The 25829-nt window shown below is 43.9% G+C and overlaps 1 protein-coding gene across 1 annotated transcript in view; it reads right to left on the bottom strand.

Annotated features, from left to right (window-relative positions):
- The window catches only part of ctnnd2a (catenin (cadherin-associated protein), delta 2a), a gene marked incomplete at both ends in the record, with an annotated part of 625519 nt that overhangs the window by 27712 nt on the left and 571978 nt on the right, over positions 1–25829 (bottom strand). Inside the window, 2 exons of the mRNA XM_080752281.1 lie at positions 14602–14686; positions 23503–23749. Of these exons, the coding sequence (XP_080608407.1) occupies positions 14602–14686; positions 23503–23749 (332 nt within the window). The remainder of the gene's footprint in view (positions 1–14601; positions 14687–23502; positions 23750–25829) is intronic.

The following is a 25829-nucleotide window of genomic DNA, read 5'->3' as shown; positions in this document are numbered from 1 at the left end:
CCCGGAAAAGATGCCCTGTGATTGGCCAGTACAGTCACTTTGATTGGCACTTGTGCCTAATGCTCACCCCTAAACATTATTTATGAGATTGTGGTGGCTTGTGTGGGACAACCAAGGCATGGATGTGTTTGTAATGACAACTAGTAACACATTCATGAAAAAGAAAATCACTTCTGACCACCACAAATAGTGTAAAAGTGACAGGCTCCACTCTATGCTATGACAGCTGCTGGGTTCTGTTGGGGAATTTGGACAACAGGGGAATTTCTGCCTAATAGACCCCATGGACAGTCTTTTGGGATCAATATAAGTAGGAAAATGAGCCTAGAAGTGTTTTAGGGAGGAGTTGTCCTTTAATGCAATCAGATAGTGAGTCAGCTAGTTAAGTGTCCACCACATTGTTGCATCCACGCAGGTCATGTTAACAGTGTTAACAGTGGCAGACTAACACACTGCATTCCACTTCACCGGTATGAAAAGCAGTGTCTCCTCAGTATCAAGTGGTTACCAATGACAGCGGATTCTGAACAACACCGTCAGGTGGTATACAGACGTACCAATTGACTTCTCGTAGTTGTGGTAAAACGGATTCAACATCGGGTTGTAAATCAACGAGTTGTCGCACACAATTGTGGGTTAAAGACCTAGTGAAATGAAAACATATGTTTTTTCACACTTTTAGAGCTTATCAGTGGTAATCATATGGACATTAGATGCCAAAAAATAGAAAATATACAATCTTTGTGTATTTTTATATAAAAAGTCCCCAAATAGACCATTCTTAATTATTTCCTGTGAACAAAAACGTGCTGCGCGATGACATAGACAGGGTATCTTGAATATGAATGAACCTTGATTACATTCACCTGTTTGATTCCCGTTGCTGCTCATTCCTCCAAACACAGCTGATTTTAATTACAGAGCTACTCCGTTTTGAATCTCATTCAAGATGACGTCCAAACTATGTATTACTCGTTTAAACTTAATGAGCACAATAAAATAATGTATCTGTAAACATTATAGGTTAGAATAATAAGCAACTTGGTAACAAACACAAGTGTTTCGAGCGAAACACCTTCTTATTTAGGTCTGAAAGGAGGAACTCCTTCCTATGGGGAACCGTCAAATTGCGCAATAATACAGAAAGAATTTTACGTCAGCTCATGTAGGACAATGTCCCATTGGCCAGAGGGGATGTCAATCATGTCTCGGGGTGTTAGGTCCACCACCCCCTATAAAGCCTGTGACGTCCATCCGCCCAGTCTCTTAAGCGTCTCTGCTCTAGTATTCGAACAGAGGGCCTAGACCGGAAGGAGTTCCTCCTCTCAGACCTAAATAAACAGGTGTTTCGTTCTAAACGCTTGTGTTTATTATCGGTCTTCCAGTCGGAACTCCTTCCTATGGGGTACGTAAACTCCCATGCGACAAAGGCCAACATCTAACCACCCTCTAGGACTGCAACCAGGCCAGGCCCCCAACAGGGGAAGACCCAGTCCACAGACACCCAGACCCAAGGGGTCACAGGGGCAGAGGTGGAAAGGAAAAGCAAGAGCCCCTTTTTCCCAAGCACTAGGGAAAAGGAAGCCCCACAACCCCAGAACCTCAACAAGCAGGTTCTAGGGAAACCATCAAAAGACGAGGGACCTTCAGCAAGAACAAGGCCTTACTGAAGGACACCCCAAGGGGGAACAACAAGGGAACCCACCCTATAGCGAACCAAAGAGGGTTACCTGTTAATGAGCCAAAAGGGCGTGAGGCAAGGCTGGCAAGGCAGCAATGCCCAAACACTAGAAATTACCTTGTAAGTCAAGACTAACAGAGATAGTGACAAAGCCTGAATTAGCCAACACCAGGGAACTCTGGTTGCAAGTCAGTGGTTTAGCAAAGTGAGAGAAGAGGAGGCGAATGACCACCGTAGGGACTATGTGAAGTAATTTAGCAGAGACAATGGTAGCACCTGGAATGCTAAATGCTAAACCCGCTTGAGACAAGGAGGAAACCGCGTTTAAAAGAAAAACAAGGTTTTAATAAAAGGAGCACTTCGGGCAGGGCACAAATAACAATATAAACAAAGCTTGCACAGCAATCGACAGCAGCGTAATAAAAATTCACACACACACACACACACACACACACACACACACACACACACACACACACACACACACACACACACACACAAAAGTCCACTGTAGACAGGGAGGCCCGTGGTCCCCTGTGATCGCGCCGCCCTGAGCAGTCTTATTGGCGCCGTCCTTTCCCGTGACCCACGGGAAAGATGGGGTCTGAAGTGGTCGTCCTTCGGTCGAGCTCCTGAGCCGGAAGACCTGCTTGACGAAGCGGACGCATAGCCTCTGCTGCTCGAGGAAGATCAGTGTTTCTTGGGAACAGAAGGGGTGACCGGGGGGGGGGCACATGGGCCAGCTCGGCCCCGGTCCGTTCCTCCTCTTTCCTAGCCATGGCCGTGTCGTGCGCTAGGATGAGCTGAAGCGCTCCGGGTATCAGCTCCATCCCCGCGTGGGAGAGACCAAGGAAGAAGGTCTTGTCCGGGCCACTTCTCCTACAATCGATAAGGTCCAGCCATTGGCAGGCCTCCAGAGTCATGATGTGGTCCATGGCCCTGCCGGCCCAGGCCACAGAGTAGGAGGTAAGAAAGGACAAGAGATCCATGGTTGCCCGGAGCTCGGCCTGGATGTCGAGGTCGGGTGGAGGGTTAGGACCCTGTAGGAACTTCACATAGTCCGCCAGAAGCGCCACCGCGGTGAGGGCCCGGACCGAATGCCTCGAAGATCTATAGGACTCTCTGCAGGCCTTGGAGATCTGTCTCTGCTTGGGGTCCCTGAGGAGGGGGTGGATGCCCGTAAGGATGAACAGGCTCCTTGCACCCGGCTGCTGAGTCGCAAAGTGAGAATGGAGAGAGGCAGCCAGAGTGGGGTGGATGTGCGGACACCGCGGGATCCACATCTCCTGGGCCCCCTCGAACTCGGTTGTGAAACCAAGCAGAGCCGGGTCGTGGTGGGAGGCCCATGGGCCTTGGACCCAGCCCTGCAGCCCCGCACCGGCGGGGAGACGCAACATCTCCGCCGGCGGAGGAGAACCACGGTCCTCTCGACGGTCCGGCTGACCACCTTCAGGCTGCCCCCGCACAGGGACGGGGAGGCCCTGCAGCCTGGCGACGCTTTCCAGAAGGGCCCAGGGGTCCATAGCAAAGAGCGGGACGGCATCCTCCTGAGGAGCGGGCGAGGCCGTCTCCGGCGGCAAGTGAGGACCGTCTCCGTCCGGGAAGGCGAGTGCCTGTTGGTTCGACGGGGCGAGTCCCGCAGGCGCACCGCTGCCGCTTGGCGACGGGGCAGCGAAGCCCGCCTGCACGTCGGGAACCGAAGCCAATGAGCCAGGTCAGGCCAACTCCGGGGGGACAGACAGGCCTGCCGCGGATGTCCCGGGAGTGGCAGCGGGCCCCTCCTCCGCCTCCATGAGAAAGGCCATAGGAGACAGGGGAGTGACGGCGAGGGAAATGGTGTTGAGAAAGGGGGGAGGAGAGGCAGCCGCAAGGGACTCCAGCTCCGCATGGAGGTCGTCCGACGTCCGCCCAAACAGAGCGAGATGGCGCTCCTGGAAGTAGAGCTCGTCGTCCTCAACATCCTCCTCGTCTCCGCTTGAGGTCTCCGAAGCGAAGGAATCCGAGGCCTCGATGTCGGGTGGTGGAGCGGCAGCCGAGGCCTGGGCCAAAGGACCCGGTTGCTCGGAGTAGTCGGAGTCGAGGGGCTCCGCCGCGTGGAGGCCGGAGAGGAGGCAGGCTGTGTAATAACGGCCCTGCCTCTGCGATATCGACATGCCGCGGCAAAGCCCGCAGGGTGGGTTGTCTTTTAGGCTGTCGGCGACATGGTCCCATCCAAGGCATACGATGCACTGTCGGTGGGGGTCGTCTGCGTCGAGCTTCAGCTTGCATCCCTTGACGACGCAGTGTGGCAGGCTAGGAGTCGCCATTATAACGTCAGTCCTTGCCGCAAAGCTCTGTGGCTATAAGGCGGGGAGCAAAGAAGCAGGGGGTAAGCAAGCAGTAGTATACAGTATGGTAAACAAAGCTAAACAAACTAGCTATAACACAGTGGAAAGCGGAGCTAACAACAAGATAGCAACAACAAGGCAGCAGGCTAGAAGGCTAGCGGCTAAGGCTAGGCTAGGCTAGGTTAGCTAGTAGCTCGAGGGTTACCAAACAAAGAAAGATCGCTGGCAGCGAGAAACAGAGAAGAAAAGTGCCGAAGCCGTTGGACTCGTCGCCTTGGGCTATATTTCAGCACGTTTACAACCTCTCTGTGAAGAAGGTAAATGAAGAATTACTTACGTTGAATGAGGAGCTGTTAGAATCGCGTCTGAAGTGTAGAGCAGAAAAAGACGAAGAGACTGGGCGGATGGACGTCACAGGCTTTATAGGGGGTGGACCTAACACCCCGGGACGTGATTGACATCCCCTCTGGCCAATGCGACATTGTCCTACGGAAGCTGACGTAGATTTTTTTTCTGCACTATTGCGCAATCTGACGATTCCCCATAGGAAAGAGTTCCGACTGGAAGACCGATAATAAACATTCTGTAAAAGAGGCAGCCTGGTCGTGTATCTCTGCCTTGCTAATGATGGCTACAAAAAAAAAACATATAGTGTTTGTATTTGTTGAGGACATGTATTATTGTGTTACCTCTTGGTATGCTATGATGCATATCTGACAAAAAAAGTACTCAATCAATCAATAAATCAAATCAAAAGTGCAGTGCTCCTCAACAGAAGCGGCTCTGAGACAAAAAAAAGACAAACAAAAAAACCCCCAAAGAAACGGACGCAGAGAGCGCTGAAGTCGATGCTCGTTGATGGGAAGAGAAGTGTCTTAAGCATAGAGATGCATGACACTTCCCTCCTTCCCTTTCCACCAATTCAGCAGTCATTGCATTCAACTCTGGTCTAAATTATATGCCTGTCAGGATGGGAGGCTAACAGGATATTTGGTGTCAACATTCACTTACTAATATGCCATGCAGGGAAGCCATTTCAAGTCACTTACTAGGACTCTGCTCTCTTTGAGATAAAGTCAATAGAGTGAATTCTCAAACAGACCAATTTACACTCTGGGAAGTGAAGCTGCTTCGCAAATACAAGTGGGATTTGTAGGTAAGACTTCTGTCAGCCTTTTGAAATAGTTCATTGAGAGCATTATATGGCAGGCAGGCTATCCTACTGAATGTGTTATGAAGTGAAACTGGAATCGACCTAGCTAGCAGTGAACAGTCAAGGTGTGTATTGATATTATTATTCTGTTTGTTGCACTGGTTGTATTGTCCAGTTGTCAGAGTCTTTAATGGACCGCAACGGAAACAAGCCCATGCCTTTTTTGTGTCTCGTCCTCTTTCTTTCTTTCTTTCTTTCTTTCTTTCTTTCTTTCTTTCTTTCTTTTTTAGACATTTTACTGCTGTAAAATATTCAATCAATCAATCAATGGTCCTGAGTTAAGGGCCCCAAAAGGAGATTAAGGAAAGACGTTAGTTAGTGAAAGCAGTGGTTCTAACTTTTTCATGTCAAGGACTCTGAAATTGAAAGTAGCTTGTGGACCCTCATTTGAAAAGATATGCAGTGATTTTTCAAACATTTTAATTTCAGGAACCCCCAGTTTGACATGCATTAGGCTACGGACACCCATTTAATGGCATTTATATCTCTGGGACCGCAATTTATATAGTACAATCTGTTAATTTAGAGTGTACAAATGGAACAAAATCAATTGTACACAGGCTTGTAAGGGTCCATTTGGTGGGGACCCCCTGGAACTCCCTCAAGGACCCTTGGGGGTCCCTAGCCTCATAAACCAGCCTCCTCAGGAAAGCTGCATTTCATTTCCTCCTAGAAATTAAATCAGAATTTCAGGAGGAGGCTGGTTTACAAGGCTTGGGGCCAGTTGGGGGTCCCGGTCTGGATCCTACTTGGGAGCGTTTCGCTGTTTCTACGTGTCATCTTTTCGACACCCAAACCTAACCTTTACCCTATAACCTCCGTGGGGTGAGTCGCTAACCCTCCCGACGCTCCGTTGTCAAAATGATGGTTGTTCGAAAGAGCGAGATTTCCCCTCCCACTTTGAGAACCACAGAGTTAAAGCCTAAAAGCCCACGTGAACTCATCCAACTTTGATACATTTTCACACACAAGAAACTTTAATTCGAAACAAATCAAACTAGAAGCAATGCTCTTCCGAGCACAGGTCTCCTTCAGGTCAGGTATGTTATTGTGGCCTCCTGGTGGCGCGATAATAGGCCAATGTGAAAAGGATGCCATGTCTTCTGCCTGTAACAGCAATCATACGCTGCATTCATGATTTGAGGCATTTTGTTCCATAAATGTGTTTTGCTAAAGTTGATCTGCTGGTGGCGCTACAACAGGCCAATGTGAAAATGGTGGGATTTTTCTCAAGCTGGTGGGAATGTGCGTGCAAAATCTTATGGAAATCGCACACTGCGTTCATGATTGGAGGCATTTTGTTCAAAACGGACCAATCCTGCAAACTTTGGCACTTTGCTCTTTTTTGGGATAAGCATAATAATACGCTTAATATAAAATTATTCCTCAAAACTTCTGGCTTTAAAGGACCTACACCATGAATTTTCACTTTTTCTATTTTAAAACCTTTTTTTGGGGTCCTACTGGCACCTTCTATCCTCACAAAGTCCTATTTCTGTACATTGTGTCTTTCTCTGGTTTTGGGAAGACAGAGATGAAAAGCTTTCCACGGGTTCTCAGAACAGTGCTGTTCTGAGAGTTGATCCGTGTGACGTCACACGGATTCCCGTTTTTTTTTCAGAGTCAAAAAAAATAAATTTCAAAAAAAAAAAAAATCCAATTTTTTTTTTCAAAAATTTTTTTTTTTCAAAAAACTTTTTTTTTTCAAAAAACTTTTCTTTTTTTTCTAAAACATTTTTTTTACATAAATACAATGCAGGTGGGGTTGATTGTCTAATGTAGATTAACTTTCAGTAATGTCTGGTCTAGCAACGGTCGCCCTGTGTCATTTGACAGTAGGCCTATAACATACAACATAGGCCTACAGTAGGCTATAATCAGAGCTGCAACATTATCCTATTTTTGTATTGGCCCAATATTAACATTATTTGTTGTCAACGTGGGGTCCGGGGAGGAGTGAAGAGGAGGGGAGGGGGGAGGGGTGGAAAAACCCCACTAGATGCACCCCTGAGCAAACAGAGGCCGTTTTGGTATTGCAGCTGGAGAGCCTCATTATAGTAGAGCTAGAACAAACAAAAAGAATGGTCAGAGTGTTTGTTGAGGGTTAAAACCTGTCTAATGCCTCATTCACACTACAGATATATAGTTGAACGTTTTGCTTGGTAATTCAATGTAATCTCAATGGAAACCAGCTTTAAAGGCTGGGCGTGTCGGCTGTCCTTGGAATCCAGCCTTTAAAGCTGGTTTCCATTGAGATTACATTGAATTACCAAGCAAAACGTTCAACTATATATCTGTAGTGTGAATGAGGCATTAGACTCAATTTTGAGCATATATTTATACAAAAAATATAGTTTTAAAAGCATGGTGTAGGCCCTTTAAAGACGATGGTCTATTCTTAATATGTCATACTCAGGCTGACAGGTAAATACCTTTAACATGTAAATGAACATGAACATAAATTAAACTTTGTTTCCAGGTAGATTAGACTAAAATAAGTGTGCGAGCTCAAGTTTAAGGTCAGGTTGATTAGAAGTCTGCCACGGAGTGGGGATCCCACAGGGTTCGCTTTGTCTCGTAAACGGTCGATTAGATGTGATTAAAAAATAAACAACAAAGATCTATTGTGTCTCCAGGCCAGTGTGGAGACTGTAGAATGTGTCTCTAGTTTCAGCTAATTAGACACAAAGGGTGATTCTATCATGTACACTACAGTATGCATGTTTGAAGAGACATGCGTAATTGGTCATTTTGCGTTTGCGATCACGGACTGAACATTGCAAATTTGCCAGTGGTACAAAGTAACTAACTACATTTACTTAAGTGCTGTACTTCAATGTTGAGGTATTTGTACTTCACTTGAGTATTTCCAATACTTTTACTTCCTTCCTCTACATCTTGGATTCAAATATTGTACTTTTACTCCACTACATTTATTTGAAAACTTTAGTTACTAGTTACTTTGCAGGTGTAAATTATACCTTGGCTGTTTGAAAATAGACGATCTACAAGCTCACAGCGCGTCGCATCGCGACGCGTTGTGAGCTTGTAGATCTGCTATTTTCAAACATTTAGTACTTTTACTTTCGGTACTTTAAGTACACTTTGATACAAATACTTTCATACTTTTACTCAAGTAAATTTTTAATTCTGGACATTTACTTGTAACGGAGTACATCTACAGGGCAGTATTGATGCTTTTACTTAAGTACAAAATGTGAGCACTTTTTCCACCTCTGAAATTTTGGCAGGTTGACAAGCAGCCAGCAGGGATAAAGGCACTCAGACCCTGAATACTGCCTTGCCTCACAGGGCTGCAGGTCAGGCTCGGAGCTCCACAAAACGCCAATAAATCACACCCATTCTTATTGTTGTCGTCGCTGCCGGGAAGAAACCTTGTATCTCCACATTTCAGCTTTGTATGTATTTTCTCCCTCTGTAAATGGAAGCCCTACTTCTTCATACTAGTAGTAGTCACCCAAACGTTGAGAAAATAGGCGATTTACAGGCTCACAACGCGTTGCAACGTGTTGTGATATTTGCGCTATTTGTCACGCGTGAAGTATTCAAGGCTATTCGTACTGTGCTAAACATATTACATATAGCAACAGCTGCCATCCTCACTGCTAGCTGGTGTGTGTGTGTGTGTGTGTGTGTGTGTGTGTGTGTGTGTGTGTGTGTGTGTGTGTGTGTGTGTGTGCGTGCGTGCGTGTGTGTGTGCATGACCGCGGTTTGGTGACTATAGAGAATGATATTTATTGATCGTGTAAATATTTCTGCACAGCTCTAGTGACGCGCAGCAGAAAAACCCATTATCCTTTTGTTTGAAGGTAATAATAACTGACTTCAGGGTGAGCACGAACACGCGTGCGCACACACACGCACACACGTACGCACGTACGTACGCACGCACGCACGCACACACGCACACACACAAACACGCACACACACACACACACACACACACACACACACACACACACACACCAGCTGGCGGTGAACAAACATGATTAAAAAGAACAGTGTGTTTGAAGACCTGACACATCTAACTCCACTTCATTCCATGCCACGCAGTAGTGGACAGTAACAGTAAGGACGACTTCACCCATTTTCAACCTATGTTTATGTTCATATAATTGGTCCTCACTTAAAGTTATACTATGTAACTTTTTTTATAAAACATATCTTAAAATTGTCCTAACTATTAAATCCCTAAAGTTTTAGAACCCCCACTCTGTTAATTTCAGCTCCCAAAGCCTTTTCTTTATGTGTTCTACTGAGCCCTGGTGGCCGTGACCGGGGCTGTTTTTCCCGGCAAAATTACGTCATATGCATCATTCTGTACACGTGTCTCCCTACCGGCCAATCAAAGCCCAGATCATACACTGCTGAGCTCTTCAGGAAGTACACTGCAGTGTTTACACTGGGCTAGGAGTCTAGCATGTAACTCCCCAACCGAGGCTTGTAGAGGGACACGAAAGACCTCTATGGATAGGTCTCGGCGAGGCGAGGCGGACGCGGTGGTCTGAATGCCCGGTCCGCGGCGAAAAACGGCCGAAAAAAGCAGACGCGACCGCGGTTTGCTCTACTGCTACTGACCACTAGTTGAGCAACTTACACAGTATAGCTTTAATGCTCATTATAATTACGGTACCCTTTCTGTCTACTTGGTCTGTGTCTTAGATGAGAACAGTGACATCATCAATGGGGAAAGCCAAGCTAATGGAAACCGCAGGCTTTCAACATAGAGGTAACGACTACAGTAACCTTAATAGTCCATGGGTCTAACGAGATGTCGCTCTCGGAAAGGTGGCAAAGGTTTCTTAGCATTGTTAAGAAGCTCTATATCTGTAGATTATATTTCGGTATGATAACCCTTCCCGAGTCACAACTAAATTGGTGTCATCAACGCCCCCCACAAAACTATGGTTTAGTGATGAAAAGTGATGAGTCATCACTTTTCACAATTTTATTGGGCATTTTTAAGCCCAAGGAATGTTTTTGTGCAAAACACATGCTTGCAATGGATTCAGAATCATGAAAAACCCTTGGTTTGACATTTTTTTCCTGTATAGTAAAGTTAATGGGACACCAACTCTAGCAGCTGATAACACCAATTTAGCTGTGACTCAGGAAGGGTTATCATACCAAAATATAATCTACAGTCGATATAGAGTTTCTCAAAAATGCATAGTAACCTTTGCCACCTTTCCGAGAGCGACATCTCGTATGGCCCATGGACTATAAGTCTATTACATGAGAGTACCACATGAGAGTACACTTTTCCATTGCATCTTATGAGCGGTCGGGCTTCTTTTGAATCCAGCCTAGGTGTGCATAGGCCTACTGGCTCTTTATGAGCGTGACGTTGTTTGATAAAGGATCAGCTGGCTGCCAGACAACAGAAAAATGTGGATTGGCATTTTCATAAGGATCCACCAGAAGTCCTTTCATGTTCTGTTCTAAGGAAAGAAAACATCAAGAAGTTTCTTTTGGAATGACACCAGAGAAACTAAAACAAAAAAAGTCTTAAACAACCTTGAAAAAGTTATGAAGCTTCCCGCTTAACGTCATCCGGCCAAGAAGTGCTTTGTACGCATGGAAGATTATCCTCATAATTTCCGATTGACTACACTTTAAATAGAGGAGAATGACTGCAATGACTAGAGAAGCAGAGAGAAAGAGAGAGAGAGAGAGAGAGAGAGAGAGAGAGAGAGAGAGAGAGAGAGAGAGAGGGAGCAGGCGTGTCGTACCAAATTCTGGGCCCTGCCTGGGTACAAGGATTCACTGCATTATTTTGTGCTTTAACTATTGAAAAATAGCAGATATACAAGCTCACAGCGCGGCACTCGTAGATCTGCCATTTTTGAAAAGTCGTGAAAATTTGTACAAGTCTGTTTCTATGTCAGTGGTGCTCAAACCATTTCATGTGAAGGACCCCCAAAATGATATGTATTTGGCCACGGACCCCCATCTCAAAATATTTAGTTCCAGGGACCCCCCGAAGCAAAATTTGAGTTACAAATGTTCACTTAAAAAATACATATATTCAAAGAGCTGCACACATTTTCACGACTTTTCAAAAATCTACATCTACAAGCTCGCAGTGTGGCACTTGGTGCCGCGCTTTGAGCTTGTATATCTGCTATTTTTCAATAGCTAAAGTATAAAATAATTAAGTCCCCCTCCACCTTGGGCCCTAGTAACTCAGTCCCACTCCCCCCCCTTGTGACGCCCCTGAGAGGGAGAGAGAGAGATGCACGGGTCATTAGGATAGCGACACCATGCAGAGTAAGCAGTGGTGTAAAGTAACTAAGTACTTTTACTTAAGTACCATACTTAACCCTTTGCCGTCCGAAATAGAATGGTGGTTGGTAGATTAGCCGTGAAATTTCTATTATTTTATTGTGATCTGAGACATAATATTATGTTTATAAACATGAGCCCGCTGCCCCTCCTTCTTGGACAGCGCCGTTGTGGGTAGGAGGAAGGAAGGCTGAAGAAGGAGAGGCCATGAGAGTCACTTCTGTTTCATGTCAGAGCAGCCACGAGCCACCGATGGACGAGCGGTGACTAGGGAAGGTTAGACGATCGCCGATTTTCGGATCAAAATCATTTATTCCGGTTTTAATGACAAAGTCCGGGAAAGTACGGCGCGGCTGAGACTCCTTGCTGGGATGTGCGATATACTACGGTTTTAACATTAAGGGGCTCCCCGTGGCTTACAAAGTGTTAAAGGGGCACTCCACCGCTTTTCAACCTGTGTTCATATAATTGGTCCTCACTCAAAAATAGCTTTTTTTTCTTTTTTCTCCTCAAAGGAGGGCTGTGGGCAGGTCAGAAACCTATCGTCTTGTGACATCATCGATTGCCAATCCAGCTTATAGAAACTGCAAGCTTTCTATTCCTGAAAAGTTGCAATTTTAAAGTGGAAGCCATTGTTCTCGCGATAATAAAAATCTAAATATTTTTTTCCAAAATATTGATTACATTTTTTTGGGGGGAAAATGATGATATCACAAGACGATGGATTCGGAACTCCCCACAGCTCTCCTAGGAGACTTGGACTGAGTAGACAAAAATGTTGATATTTTATCATGAACATTAGTGAGGACCTATTATATGAAGACAGGTTGAAAAGTGGTGAACTACTCCTTTAAGTACAATTTTGAGGTCATTACAAACACATCCATGCCTTGGTTGTCCCATACAAGCCACCACAATCTAATAAATAATGTTTTGGGGTGAGCATTTGGCACAACTGCCAATCAAAGTGACTGCACTGGCCAATCACAGGGCTTCTTTTCCGGGACTCGGCAAACACATAAAAGCCTAACATCTGTTTAGCAGAGTGTGATGGTTGTATGGGACAACGATGGCATGGATGTGTTTGTGATAACAACTACTAACTAATTCATGAAAAATAAAAACTCTTTTGACCACAACAAATAGTGTAAAAGCGATAGGCTTATAGGCTCCACTCTAAGCTATGAAAGCTGCGGCGTTCTGCTGGGGAAACTGGACAACAGGGGCATTTCTGCCTAATAGACCCCATGGACAGTCTTTTTGGATCAATATAAGTAGGAAAATGAGCCTAGAAGTGATTTAGGGAGGAGTTGTCCTTTAAGGGGAGACCTTGACATTTTAAATTTTGAAAAACACTGATGTAGGGGAGTGTAGGGGACCCCAAAATAATCATATTTTAAATGGGGACCCCCCCCACACACTCACACACACACTGACGAGCACTAAGAGTTGAGGAATTACATTTTGTACAGCACGGTTCTATTGTGAAAATAGCAGATCTATTTGTGGGCATGTATATCGGCTATTTTCACAATTTCTGCCTCTAATATTTGACAAGTTGGCCAATGTTTAATTTGTCATTTTAGAGGTATCAAAAAGACCTTAAATTGTCACTTTGGAAATATGCATATACCCTTTATACACTTAAACTTTATGTTGGTTTGTTTACTGTTGAGTGAGAAAACAATTCATTTAACACTTCCGCCGCCTAACCCGGCTGGCGTTGCCATGGTAACCAGGTAAACAGCCGCTTGCTGCGGGTGCTTGTGAAGGACGCTGGTGCATACGTCATGACTAGGGGTGTAACGATATAGTAACTGTATCGAAATATCGTTTTTAACTTAAAAAATCGAAGTATATCGAAATGAAAACAGCTAAAATCGAATCGTGTCGTTTTATTTTGTATCGTATTGAATCGGCAGTGCAAAGAATCGATTGTATCGATACTACCTACTTGTGCATTGTATTTAGCATTTTTAAGAAGAAAAAATTAAAAGGAAGGGTTAAATTGTTTTTTTTTTCATATAGCTACAATGGTCTATCGATAAATGTGTGTAATCTCTGGGTTCATGTCTTTTGTCAAGGTGCAGGTTTGTCGATATACAATGTCCATGTATTTGGCAGATAATCACTGTGTTTACTTATTTATATCCATAATAATCCATGTTTCCCTTAAAAACCTGCTCTATCCACACCTTTCACACAGATTCAATGTCTTTGCTAAATAGTTACTATATCGATTTTAAATAATTAAATCGAATCGTATCGTATCACCATGAATGAACCAATATTGTCCATGTATCGTATCGTCAACCATGTATCGTGATATGTATCGAATCGCTATTAAAATGTATCGTTACACCCCTAGTCATGACGCAACGCGCCCAGAAGCAACGTGGAGCGTCGCTCCATTGACTCCTATTCTATTCTGTAACATAAACACGGCTGTATCTCTGAATAAGGTGCAAATAACGCCAAAAAGGCAGAGCGACGCTCTTTTTCACGGCTACACTCAATCGTGATGGTCGGCCCCGGTTAGGATTTTAGTTTCGCAACCGTTTGTAAACAAACTGACCTCGCCTTCCTGTTATCGTCAGATTAAACACACACATGCACACAGGGCTCTTCAAAATAAAACGACTATAGCGCATTGCAGCGGAAGTGGTTTACTGGGGTCACTTAAAAATCGCCCATTCATTTTCCCCATAGACTTTTACAAAAATATTTATAACAATTATGTTAAGCCTCGAACAAAGCCATCCAGGAAGGCAGTGAATCATGACCATACAACCTTTGATCCTATGTGAAAACATATTTTAATATTACATTATTTGATATACTACATTTAATAAATACCCTTTGTTTATTTTCAAAACGTTCTTTTCATAGAAACAAATGTCTCATGTTCATGATTCACTGCCATCCTGGATGGCTTGGTTCGAGGCTTAACATAATTGTTATAAATATTTTTGTAAAAGTCTATGGGGAAAATGAATGGGCGAGTTAATCATCTTGGGCCCCCCCAAAATAATTTGGGGACAACCCTGAATTGGCTGTCATGCACCCAGCTGTACCTTCTTGTAGAGGGCGCGCAGGTCTCTGTACTGCCACATGCCGCTGAGGACCTGAGAGGCTGCCTTCACCACCTTGGCTGAGTGTCTGCAGGGAAGGAGGCAAGGAAAGGAAGGAAACACAGAGAAGGGGGGGGGGGGGGGGGGGAGGGGGTTGGAGAGAGAGAGAGAGAGAGAGAGATTAACTTATTTCTCTTGGACCCCCATGTGAACCTTCTCAGTAGTAGCCTGATTTCAGACTCTGCGCTGCAGCTTGAGTCTGACATTGTCCCATTGACAAGAGATTTCAAAGGGGAGGGGATTTGAAATTTGAAATTCCCAATCACAATAGATCTGGTGGGAGGGGCTGTGTTTGACTTGTGTGTACACAAAAACATCCCCCCCTCCCCCTCTCCTCTATGACAGGCATCAAAGAGGTTGTTGTCTTTGGAGTTCAAAGGGAGCAATTAAGAGCTTTGGCTGAGCTCCCCCTCCCTCCACTGTTTCTGTTGATTTTCAAAAGTTAGACCCACCCCCTCCTCCGAGGCTCCGACTCGCATTGGCTTGGTTCTGCCTAAACCAGAGAAACTTTAGCGTCATATGACAAGTTTTGACAACAACAGACCAAGAGAACCAGTCTGCTCAGAGAGTATCTATGGGCTGGAGCCAGGCAATCTCAGTGGTGTAAAGTAATTACTGTAAGTACATTTACTCAAGTATTATTAAGTTATACCATGTAACTTTTTTTATAAAACAAATCTTAAAATTGTCCTAACTGTTAAATCGCTAAAGTTTTAGAACCCCCACTCCGTTATTTCAGCTTCTAAAGCCTTCTCTTTATATGTTTTCTATGAGCCGTGTGGGGGGGAGAATTTCACGGCAAAATGACGTCATCTGCATCATCTGTATACGTTGTGTATACGTTGGCCAATCATATCGCGGATCATAAACACATGGTACACTACCGGCCAATCACAGGCGTATCTGCAGTATCTTCAGGAAATAGCTTGCTTCGCTTGCTTCAACAGCTTTGTTTACACTGGTCTAGAAGTCTAGCATGTAACTCCCCAACCGCTGCTCGTAGATGGACACGAGAGACCTCTATGGATGCGTCTCGGCGAGGCGAGGCGGACGCGGTGGTCTGAAGGCCCGGTCCGCGGCGAAAAACGTCAGAAAAAAGCAGACGCGACCGCGGTTTGCTATACTGCTACAGACCACTAGTTGAGCAACTTACACAGTATAGCTTTAAGTGCCATTTTAGGTACAATTTATTTGATTTAAAATATTATTGCAAAACATGTAGCCTACTAACTATCCCTATTTTAGACGCAGACTGGTCTGCAATTCTCACTATTTCACTTGTTTTTAAAGCCACAGTATGCAATCCTGGCCTGTGGTTACATAGCACAACAAGGATTATTTTTCTTACCCATCATTTCCATTCATAGGCTACCAGCAGTATCAGTCACTGCCTGGAATAGTGTTTACATGCAGAAAGGTATTGCCCTCAGCCCCTCTCACCTTATGTTGGTGTTTGTTTTGGTAGTCCAAAACACTGTCTACCAAAACAAACACCAACATATGGTTAGAGGGCAATACCTAAAAACTTTGTCAAGACAGTAGGGCATTTGCAGAACATTGAGCTTGTAGATCAGCTATTTTTGCCAATTCTTGGCCATCTGGCCAGTGACGTATATCGGCCCAGTTACCTATATATGGAGACCCCTGGTACCCATATATGGAGATCTATGTACTGTAAACATGCTTACTCAATTATTCGTTATGTGAAAGTCCTATGATGTATATGACATCTGACATCATACCCTTTTATGCCCATACATGGAGATCCCTGTCTGCAGAACCAGCCGTTAGTGTGGTATGTGGCCAGCCAGGAATGGTCAAAGTGACTCTATGGAGTGGTGTGACCACCACTCAAAAAAGGAATGGTTTTGGACATACAAGGCTTCTACAGATGGCAACATCATTTGCCTTGGATTTTATACACAGTCGTCGGGACTATAGCCCCGCAGGCCCAGCCTACGGCTCGAAGAGGGAGCCGGTCGCTCCGCTGAGCGAAGAATGATTCTCCCTCTGCAAAGTCAAGCGTCTCCAAATGACTTTAACCCATTTAGGCCTAGAATTATTGAATGCTTTACCGAGTGCCGCGCTGTGAGCTTGTATCTGCTATTTTTGAAAAAGTCGTGAAAATGTGTGCAAATCTTTGAATATGTGTATTTTTAAAGTGAACGTTTGTAACTCAAATTTTGCTTCTGGGGTGGTCCCTGGAAATACATATTTTGAGATGGGGGTCCGTGGCCAAATACATATCATTCTGGGGGTCCTTCACTTGAAAATGTTTGAGAACCACTGACATAGAAACATAGAAGGATTCAAAAGACACTTATAGAATCGGTTCAAAATCGGGTCAACATTAAAAAAATAAAAAATAGCAGATCTACAAGCTCGCAGCGCGGCACAGAGTGCCACGCTGTGAGCTTGTAAATCTGCTATTTTTCGATAGTTAAAGCATAAAATTATAATACGCAATAATGTACCGGTTCTAAACGGCTTAAAATCACCCTCTCCTCCTGCCTTGCCTAATGGCCTCCTCCCCCTCCCTTCCACTTAGCTGAAAAATGAGTCCCGCTGGAGTGGCTGCATTACAGCCGGGGAGCGGAGGAGTAGAGGCTGCATATCACGGCCGCCCCTCCGTTTTACCCCAACATTATTACAAACATGAACTTTTCGAAGGACAACCCGCATGTCCTCTGGAAACAAACACAGAATGCCCTGGGATTTTACATTTCCACGGTTTTACATTAACAACAGCAAATGGCAGATTTCTCAAAAAAAAATCCGCTCCGTTTTCTTTTGAAATGCATTGGCAGAATCTGCTGGCGAACATACTTTGGCGTGACTGTGCCTAACTCAAGTACAAGTTGAATTCCGGACTATTACTTGTAACAGTGTATTTCTACATTGCAGTATTAGGCCGGTCAATCTAAGCCAAAAAAAGGCCCAACCCAAAAGAAATTGCAATAGTAAATCATTCAGATGATCCTTTGGGTCATCAGAATAACATATTAAAAGTTGTGAATTATATATTTAGTGGATCAAGGTAAATTCAGGGAGTTCGAGTTTGGGTCCTTTCACTTACTATACATGAAAAAAAGACCCCCCCCAAAAAAATCTTCTTTAAGTAGCATGTGAGGAGTCTAACTAGGGGTTTTTCATGATTCTGAATCCATTGCAAGCTTTTTTTTCTTTTGCACGAAAAACATTAGAATCAAGAAAAAACCCTAGTTAGACTCCTCACATGCAACTTAAAGAAGATTTATTGGGGGTCTTTTTTTCCTGTATAGTAAGGATGAAACCCAAACTTGATCCACTAAATATATAATTCACAACTTTTAATATGTTATTTGGATGACCCAAAGGATCATAAAAAACACTGAATGAATATTACTATTGAAATGTCTTTTGGGTCAAGCCACAGATTGACTGGACTATATTGATACTTTTTCTACCACTGTTTGAAAATTGGAGATACAAGGTTTTCCGCCACGCCGGCGATGACATGCCGAGCTGCATGAAGATGAAAGAGACTGGTGATTGATGAACTTGAAAACCGCCCCGAAACAAAGCCAACGGCGCCATAGGCAAACTAAATGAGCCCTCAAACACTTTGATGTCAGCTGTCAGGGCTTGGATGTCGTTTTTATAATGTTCAAACGGCCTCGGGAAGGCGCTGGTCAATGAGATGTTTAAGATGCTGAGATTTCTCTGCCAGCATCATTTGATGTTAGCTACATCCCTGTCGGACTTCTCTGTAGTATCCTCTCTCCTCTCCTCTCCGCTCCCTTTTTCTTCCGTGAAATGTACAGCCTACAGTATGTACTTGGAACATGATGATGTTTTCATCATTTCTATGTCAGTATCAGTTGATGTTCGCTACATCCCTATAGGATTCTCGGCCCCACCCTAATTTACAGTAGATAATAAGAAATAATGTGTTTGTAATTAGAAATAATATGTTTTCATTAGACAGAAACAAACACAGTTATGCCTTAATTATCCCTACATTATGTTCTAATTAAAAATCGAATAAGGGCTCGAACACACTGCCCGACTTTTTGAATCTGCCGCAAGATTGGACTGCTCACCGAGGTTTTGCTCTGAAAAGCACTGCGAGAAGATCTGGCCGGGATTATGGCGCTCGGCGATTTCTTCCCGAGCGTTTCTAGATATCTAGCAATTGATATTTGGCTCTGTTGCAAACTGGACATATACGTATGAAAGGGGTTGCGCACCCTGAGAAGATCCGTGTTAAATGATTAGAACATAATGTAGGGGTAATTAAGGTATAATAACTGTTTGTTTCTGTCTAATGAAAACATATTACCGGTATTTCTAATTACAAACACATTACTTCTTATTATGGCTTCATTCTGTCTTATTCTGTACTGTAAATTAGGGTGGGACCGGATTCTCCTCTCCTCTCCTCTCCTCTCCTCTCCTCTCCTCTCCTCTACTCCCTACTCTGACTCTGATTGCTCCTACAATTGTGCGAGAGATTCGTAACTCATCCTCTTTTGCTGTCATTTCCTCCCTCCCACTCCTCCTGACTGCACATAATAACCTCTCCATACCATAATAATGTATGACCTCCAGCTCATAAAGGGTTGGTTATGACACCCCCCCCCCCCCACACACACACACACACACACACACACATACACATACACACACCCGACACGCCAGTTGCCATGGCAGCGAGGTGGAACGGACCCCCTGCTCACTCAGTCTACCATGGAGACACCCCCACACATCCCTGTGTCTGTAAACCGCCCATTTTTATACATATGATTTCAAGTTGTTTCCATTTTCTGAAAAAGAACAGTTTTGGACACACAAAAACTGCTCACTGCCTGACAGCAACACATTATGTGACTGGTTTTGAATAGAACTCAGTCTTCTATAGCATCTTTTGCGTTTTTTTTTTTTTTTTTTGGACTTTTCACATATGAAAGCACAAACTCCTAGCAAAAATAACGAGATATTGGTGAATTAGAATCGTTTTGAAACTGCAGCTTATAGAACTGAAGTCGAGTTTCAAAACCGTAACCAGAGACATCACGACTTGAACGCCTCACATTCAGAGATAGTGTTTCCCAAACTTTTTAGCCCGTCACCCGAAAGAGAAATTAGACGTTTGCCCAGAAATAGTGAAAACAGCAGATCTAGAAGCTCACAACGCGTCGCTTCGCTTGTAGATAGGCTATTTTCTCTACTTCTTCACATTTGTATTCTAATTTATGGAATTTCTTATATTTTTCCTTGATTTCTTCATGAAATTACTGAAAGAAAAAAAAAAGCTTTTTTGGGAAAGGGACCCATACAAATCTGACATATTTAGCCACATGTATGCATGCCCCAAACCATTGAAATAAGAATCTCTAAAACAATAAAAAGAAGTAAATGAAATAATTTTAACACTCATCTTTTATATTCTTTAATTACAATCTAAAATATGAACCCTTGTTGTAAAAAACTAAAGTTGTCCTTTAATGCGCAAAAAAAGGCTTTATGGAAACGCAACTACTGACAGCAAAAAGCCAACGGCCTCAAGAGGAGGCTGTGACATCTTCGCCTCACCTCATCTAATTTGCTCTCATTACGTGTGTTCATATAACTACTGTGTTCTCATTCAGACACTTGACAGCTGCCTACATATTCATATGAAAATTGCTCCAAGAGGTTGTGCTAATCAGTCATTATCACGCCTTTGTTAATTCATCACCTCTGCTACATGTACGCACATGTTCATCATAGCGTAACACACACATTAGGATGTTAGAGAGATGTGTTGGACATAATTTACGGTCTCTGTTGTCAATGGTGCGGGCCAATAGCTTCTATTAGGACTTTATTGTTGTACATGTGGTACACAAAGTATCCTAACAATTATAGGATTATGAGTTTCTCATGTTGAATAAAGTGTATTTTTATAGGGTTTTTTGCTGGGTATCATGTACTATTGTTTTGTTTTGTATCACAGCGGAGATGTGAATTTTTAATCAGCCTCTTCCAGCATTCAGATTCAAAAATAGCAAAAACAGCAGATCTGCAAAGCTCAAAACGCGCCACGTTTCAAGCTCGCAGGTCTGCTAATTTTGCTGCTTTTGTGCGACGCTGTAGTATGATCAGGCTAGGCCGTTCATTTATGAAAAAAACATAGGAGATCGGAGGTTTGTGCCCGACCGAATCAATATAGTGTACTACAAATATTTTCATTTTGCCTGATTGATTTTGTTTTAGTGCCAAGGCGAAGCGAAATGCTAATCTGAATAATAATGCCTCCTCTCCTCTCCTCTCCTCTCCTCCCCTCTCCTCTCCTCTCCTCTCCTCTCCTCTCCTCTCCTCTCCAGTATATTGTGTTCCATAATACAGAAATGGGTGACTAATGGCCTGCGCCCTGAGGCTGTGAATAAATCCATGAAGTGTCACACTCTAGCCAGCATGCCTCTGGTCATCATGTGTGTCACACACGCACCGTCACGCACGCACATGCACGCTTGTGCTCTATTTGGACAACAACACAATTGGAGTTTGGAGGAGAAACATTGCTTCCGGGAAGAAGTGGCACAAACTTTTGGCATTTTGGATATAACCTCTCACTTGCGTTCCATTGGTTTGTGTTACAGTGCACTGGTTCTCCACAATTGGTCTCAGGGGGGGGGGGTCCTAAATGGAACCACATGGAACTTTTACAGTGTATAGTGAGGTGTTCCAGTATAGTTTTGTGATTCTCACAACCTTTTTCATTTCAAGGACCTTCAGTTGATTATGTATTCTATTTATTTTTTATTTCAGTGCTCATGCTCAGTAAGGGTTCGAACACACTGTAGGATATTGTGTGGTCGACAAGTCATCAGATCGTTAGAGTATTTCACACTGCACGGGTGACTTTCTTGAAATCGAGATTGATCACCGACATGTTGTCACACACTGCCAGATATTTCACCTGGATGCATCCCCGATACATAGCCAATATTACATTTGTTTTTATTCTAATTGTGCACGAGAGCGGGCGCTAATGATTTTCCTCTCTCGCTGTGCTTGCACGAGTGCACACACACACACACACACACACACACACACACACACACACACACACACACACACACACACACACACACACACACACACACACACACACACACACACACACACACACACACACAGCGCACTCCGCACCTGTTCAATGCTGCCATGCTGCTGCGTGGTTTTACCAACATATTGTGAGATGCGTTGGTTTTATATTGCTATGAAACAGCATCTATATTATTATGATGGCTGCACCCGCTTCTGATGTTATCATGTTATACAATGGCCAGTTATCATGTATTATCAGCCCATAGGAATGGGGCCAGAAGGGCCATGCTCTGCAGACTGCTGACACAATTGCACCCTCTAGTGGTCAAAGAAAAGAAAAAAGAAGAAGAAAAGGGATGCAATTGCATCCTCTAGTGGTCAAAGAAAAGAAAAAAGAAGAAGAAAAGGGAATTGAGTAGGAATCGAACCCATAACCTTGTGTTCCCCAGCCACCCAACACTACAGCTCACTCCACAGGATCCATGATGGAAATTAGGATTTGCTTTAGATTTAGCCATAGTTTTACTGAGGTTAGGGTTAGGGTTAGGGGTTAGGGTTAGGGTTAGGGTTAGGGGTTAGGGTTAGGATTTATAATGAACTGATTGCGCTTAAAGAGACAGTGTACTGCTCTGGTGCTCTGGCCTACAAGGGCTCTCCATCATCCGCCAACACTGGTTAAACTTGACTCAAGCACTCCCCAAGCCACATTGAAAGAAACCCTCATGGCACTCGCTAAGTTAGAATTTATAAACGTGAATAATACTATGTAAACCAATAAGACTATTAGGGTTAGGGTTAGGGTTAGGGTTAGGTTTAGGGTTAGGGTTAGAGTTAGAGATAAAAGATAAAAGCACCAAAAAAAAGTGTTTGGTCAGCCGCTTGGTAGCTCAGTGAGTAGAGCAGGGTGGCTACTAAAACCAAGACCTGGGTTCGCCTCCCACTGGGGAGATAGTAAAAGTGTAAATATTAGCACTCTGTCTCCCACTGGGGAGATAGTAAAAGTGTAAATATTAGCACTCTGACTGACTCAGTAGGCAGAGCATGGCCCTCCTGGCCCATTGCAATGGGTTGATAAGAAGTGATAAGAGCCCAAGTAATGGGATGATAAAGGGAGAAGCCGCTGATGAAACAGACTATTATTTAACAGCAATATTAGGCTACTAGTGATCTATCGCTGGACCGCTGCGTAATAATGCCCACAGATCTTCTCGCAGAGCTTTTCACACACAGCGAGTAAAAACCCGGCGAGCAAAGCCCGATCTTGCGGCAGATCGGTGGTTTTGCCGGCGAGCGCCAAAATTGGTCGGCGACAGCATAATCGGCTCAAAAAGTCGGGCAGTGTGTTCGAGCCCTAAGGGAGGCTCCTTTAAATACGGCTTGCATTCACCATGGCTCTGCTTGTTTTGGGTCCTCCTCCAAGTTTACCTCTAAAGACAGGGGAAAGAATATTATAGGCAGAAGAAGGCGATGCCCACTAGGGCATAGCCTGGCACACTGCCCACAAGATGGCGGTGTACTCTAGGGTATAGCATCAAAACACTGGTATAAGTCAAGTCACATGACAGTCTTCTGTCGCGTGATTTGCAGCAGATTCTGATGACATCACTGAAACTCACCTTCACGTGTCATCAGGTGAGGTTTTTAGTGCCTACAAGAAAAACTGCTCTGAGCAGGAAATGCCCAAATAGGGCATTTTAAGTTAAAACGTGAGTACTTTTCCCACCACTGTTAAGGTTGAAAACCACAGTGCCATATACTGTATACACTCACTTGTCTCCCTTGCTGCGGGCGATGCCGATGAGCTTGCCGATGCCGTTGGCGTCGCGCAGGGCCTTGGCGTTCTCCATGTTCTTGGTGATGACCTCGTGCAGCGCGCAGCAGATGGCCGTCACCGTGTCGTCCGACATGGCCTTGACCGGGGGAGGGGGAGGGGGGCCGCCCGGGGTGCCGCCGTTGTTGCTGCCGCCGCCGCTCCCGCCCGGCAACCGGTGGATCAGGTCCCTCATAGCGTATTTACCTGGTTGTGTGTGTGTGTGTGTGGGGGGGGGAGGGAGAGAAAAAACAGAGACAACTCCATCATTCTCAAATTTGGACAGTATATTGTCTATATTTGTCTACAATTGTCGCTGTTTGGCAGGCACATGCACACATAGACATCAAAGGGGGCTTGAGCCCCTGCCCTTTTATTCCGTCTGTAAAAGGTTCCCTCTCCAGACCATGAATGCAGTTTTTACTATGGTGAAAGAAATGCAAATGCCCTCTTTCCATGCCAACATTCAAGAGAATTGCCTTGTCCAAACTCCCCTGAACTGCAGCATCTTATGTTGAAAGTATTGCCCTCTCTGCGTAGAAATCCATGCCGGTACGCCACATATCCAGTATTGATTTGATTATGCTTAGTTCAGTGTGGTATCAAGTATTGAAAATAGCCGACCTCCAAGCTCACAACGTGTTGCGACATGTTGTGAGCTTGGAGGTCTGCTATTTTCGCTATTTTCACCAAAATGCCCTTTTGAAAATGTCAGCCCCTGCCTCTCTAACATTCTCTGCACGTCCCTGCTGTTGGGCATATTCATTTCCAAAAAGAAAGACAGAAAAGAAAAATCTATAAGATGTGTAAAAACAAGGTTCCTATGTGGCCAACAGCAACAATATACACAACTTCATGTCAAAGCTGTCCCATTTTCTTTTGACAAAACATTTACATTACTTTTAATGTCAAGGACCCCAAATCAATATCCCTTTGATAGTTCTCTCAACCAAACGGTAGAGCACATTTTAAGTCACTATTTCTCATTGAAAACAATGCTGAAATTAACTCAACCTCATACAGCCATCTCTACCATTTGGTTGAGGTGTTTGATGGCCAATAATATCCACCTGAGGGTGCAGCGACTTCACACACCATGCTTTCCAAGTGATGTGACACAGAGGAAATCTGACACAAGGAAAATCACGGTAACGCTTTACTTTACAGTACAGTAATTACCAGGTAATTACATGGTAACTACCAGGTATTTTAGTACTAATTACCTGGTAATTACCAGCTATGTTCCTGAAAACTACCAGGTAATTAAAACTACCAGTATTTGCCTGGTAATTACATGTTAAGTACATGGTAATACACTTATTAATTACTAGGTTTATTACCTGGTAGTTACCAGGTATTTTCCTGGTTACTACAAGGTAATTACAATTTTTTCCATTTTCCCAAAGAATTATTAAAAATACATGAAAAACGTTATGGAAAAAACACTGCTCAAGTATTAGGAGGGTAGTATGAGTCACCAGAAAAAATAATGGGTGTTTTAAATGAATCTATCATGGTTAAAATGGAGTTTGAAGTTACAATGAGTGTGTGTGGGGAGAGGCCCTGAGCCTGGAGGGCCAGATAACATTTACAACAAATATCTAAATATTGAATCAAGCTAATTAAAAACTGTTCAGGGTGTTCATACAAGCCTGATTAGACCATACAATAACAAAAGCTTTTTGAAAGTGGAATATCCCTTTAACATTAACGTGCATCTCTACCGTTTGGTAGAGGCTTATATTTTAATGTATTGTAAAAAAAAAAAAAAAAAAAAAAAACAACAACAATTGATTGTTGTTATTATTGCCTAAAGGGAATAGAAAATGCAAAGAAATTATTTTTTGACAGCTTTCTTCTTGGTGCGACCTGTATTTGGCTGCAGAACTCCCCCCCCCCCCATCTGAAAAGCTTGTGTGCCAGAGACCCCTGTGTTTTAGTAGAGACACATCATGCTGAGTGCAAATGGGTCTGCATTGATCCAAAAACTAAAGTATGGATATTGATGAACATCAAATTCTGAGCCACGGGTGGGCCTGACTAGTCCTGTGCCCACCCAACAATAACTAATACATTCGCGGCCCTTTAAATATCTAAATGTTCGCCATTTAAAAATAGCTGATGTACAAGCTCACATCGGTGCCCACCCAGATTGTGCCAGGCAGCCAGTTGGTAAATCCTGGACACGCCGCTGTACATGATACTGTCTGTCTGTCTGTCTGTCTGTCTGTCTGTCTGTCTGTCTGTCTGTCTGTCTGTCTGTCTGTCCCAACGTCCCTGTCTGTCT

Source organism: Nannobrachium achirus, assembly GCF_963921795.1.
Source record: "Nannobrachium achirus genome assembly, chromosome: 21".
Classification (NCBI taxonomy): Eukaryota; Metazoa; Chordata; class Actinopteri; order Myctophiformes; family Myctophidae; genus Nannobrachium; species Nannobrachium achirus.
This window is presented reverse-complemented; position numbering and strand designations above follow the sequence as displayed.